General features: G+C 37.5%; 1 protein-coding gene across 1 annotated transcript in view; it reads left to right on the top strand.

The window, feature by feature from the left end:
* The first annotated feature begins 1,000 nt into the window (after nucleotides 1-1,000).
* LOC107678371 (cytosolic carboxypeptidase 1-like) overlaps nucleotides 1,001-2,635 on the top strand; it is a 23,235-nt gene continuing 21,600 nt past the window's right edge. Inside the window, exons 1-2 of the mRNA XM_016473609.1 lie at nucleotides 1,001-1,080; nucleotides 2,414-2,477. Of these exons, the coding sequence (XP_016329095.1) occupies nucleotides 2,446-2,477 (32 nt within the window). The 5' untranslated portion in view covers nucleotides 1,001-1,080; nucleotides 2,414-2,445. The remainder of the gene's footprint in view (nucleotides 1,081-2,413; nucleotides 2,478-2,635) is intronic.

Below are 2,635 nucleotides of genomic sequence, written 5' to 3'. Positions count from 1 at the left end.
ATTTAATGACTTCTGGTCAGTCAAAGTCCCTGGTCTGAATGATAAATTGAAAAATGCACTGAAGTTTTTGTTTTGTTCATAAAAATATAATTTGGTGTAATTTTCTTGCACTTCTTTATTATTCTTGCACTTCTTTATCGTACTTTAGACAGAGCTGTGTAAAATTCACACAATAAAACCTTTTATAAAATATGTCTCATTAATACTAGATTACATATATAGATGTACATACGTCTGCTAAATGAATACATGTAAATGTAAATGTACTCTCTTACACACACACACACACACACACACACACACACACACACACACACACACATACACACACACACACAAACTAAAGAGTATCTACGTTTGGGAGCTTTTCAATAAAATAATTTATGAAAAATAATAAACAAAACGTGTATATCATTATTATTATTATTATTATTATTATTGTATTGGTATTGGTATTAGTACTATTTATTTGGACAAACAAAAATGCATATAACCAAACATGTCAGGGGTATACAAAAATTTTAATTTTTCAAAGTTTTTACTTTAAAAGATATAGTTTCCAAATACATTTTAATGTAAGTTTAAAGTTGTTCAATCATAGGCAAACAAACAAACAAACAAATAAATAAATTAATTAAATGATTAATTAATTAATTAATTTGTATCACCATGCACTGAGAAACACCAGCTTCTCCTTTCACATCAGCTTCTGGTCATTCCCAAAATAACTGACTAATGGTTTCAGTCTAGCTGTTTATTTTTTTCCTCTTCACGTCAGCTGGCGTTACGTTACGTTACGTTACGTCGGCGCTGCGTCATGCTAAAAGAATGCCGAGCAGCGCGTTGACGCTGATCTGTAAATCATCTGTGTTTCAGACCGATGTGGCAGTGTATACCGAGCAGATCATGGATTCTGCGCCAGCTCTGTGACTGGACGCGCCCTCACTTCCGGGGGTGTGTGTGTGTGTGTGTCGCGTGTGTGTGTGTGTGTGTGTGTGTGTGTGTGTGTGTGTGTGTGTTGCCAAGAGAATGCGGTGTAAGGAGGTCAGATGCCGCAGGTCTCGTGTGCTTTAATTAAAGGTTGGTAGACGCATGTACTTTTATTTCTGCTCTGGTGTTTGGCTCTTGCTCTGCCAGTGACAGAGACCAGCTGTCCGATTAGCGGATCCGTGCTAACAGTAGAGCTTGCTCTGGAGGACAGGTGGATCTGAGTCTGACATGATCATGACTTGACTTCTTACAGGAGGGGTTTTAGCAACTTAATGTTTGATAAGGAATGAATTATTCATTATATGAGCTGCGTCTTACTGTAATCAGTGTGATTCACAATGACCAACTTCTTTTGAGAACCTAATGTAAATACAGTATCTGAACTGTACTTGCACACTGGCCGTGTCTCAAAGCCAGACTCCCTACATAGACAGCTTGTTTGGGGGCCTATAATACCCTAAAATGGCAGTCTATGTACTAGGCAGCTTAGTAGGTTTTCATGTCCAAAAATGCTGTCAGTGTGGGCAGGTAGGCTAAAATGCGCACAAATATTTGGCAGCTCTCAAGGGGTCGATGCTTAAAAATGCAGTCTATGTAGACAGAAAGGTTATGAGATGTCCAAAAATATGATCTGTGTAGGAAGCTCAGCATATTTTGATGCCCAAACATGCTTTCTGATAGGCTTTGATACCCTAAATGCTGTATATATCAATAGTCTTCGAGGGTTTGATGCCCAAAACTGTAGTCTATATAGGCCAAAAGGCTATAATGCCCAGTAATGTTGTATTTGTAGGAAGCTTAGATGGTTTTGATGAACAAAAATGCTTCATAGCCAAATTGATCTATATATTGGAAGCTTTCTAAGGGTTGATGCCCAAAAATGCAGTCTATGTAGGCAGAAAGGCTACAGTGCTTAATAATGCTGTCTAGGTAGTAAGCTCAGTAGATTGTGATGCCCAGGAATGCTATATAGGCTTTGATACCCTAAGTAATGTATACAGTATATAGAAAGCTCTCTATGGTTTAATGCCCAAAAATGCAGTCTATATAGACAGAATAGTCTTAGATACCCTAAATGTTGTATATATTGGAAGCTTTCTAGGGTCTGATGCCCAAAAATGCTGTCTGTGTAGATGACACCCAACAATGTTGTCTAGTTTTGCAGCTCAGTAGGCTCTGATAGGTGGGTAGCTGTATAAATAGGTTGCTCAGTAGGCTTTGAGACACAGTCCTTGCTGCTGTTTTCCATCCTTGACTAGGTAGGGTGCTTATGGTTCAAGATTGTGTGAAGTAGCCTTCCATGGTGTTGCTGTTTGAGCTCATGGTGTTGTTGTGTAATGCATTATTGTGACTTGATACTCTTGATAAATTAAATGAGATTTTCTACATAAACACATTTCTACATTTTTCTTCCCCTCGGCAGTCAGTTTGACGTCTTATTGAATGTGACAAGAAATGAATAAACCCAAAATGGCGGCAGAAAAAAGGTTAGATTTTCCCCTCTTATAAACACACACACACTTACTATCTAAATGGGGACATTCTACAGACCTCTATTGTTTCTATATATTTTTATATACACTTAACTAGCTGTATTCTTTTTATTCTATATTTACAAATACTATAACCTAACCCTAACAGTACA

This window comes from Sinocyclocheilus anshuiensis, unplaced genomic scaffold (genome assembly GCF_001515605.1).
Source record: "Sinocyclocheilus anshuiensis isolate Anshui unplaced genomic scaffold, SAMN03320099.WGS_v1.1 scaffold112, whole genome shotgun sequence".
Taxonomy (NCBI): domain Eukaryota; kingdom Metazoa; phylum Chordata; class Actinopteri; order Cypriniformes; family Cyprinidae; genus Sinocyclocheilus; species Sinocyclocheilus anshuiensis.
Note: the sequence above shows the minus strand (reverse complement) of the source record. Positions and strands in the feature narration are given on the sequence as shown.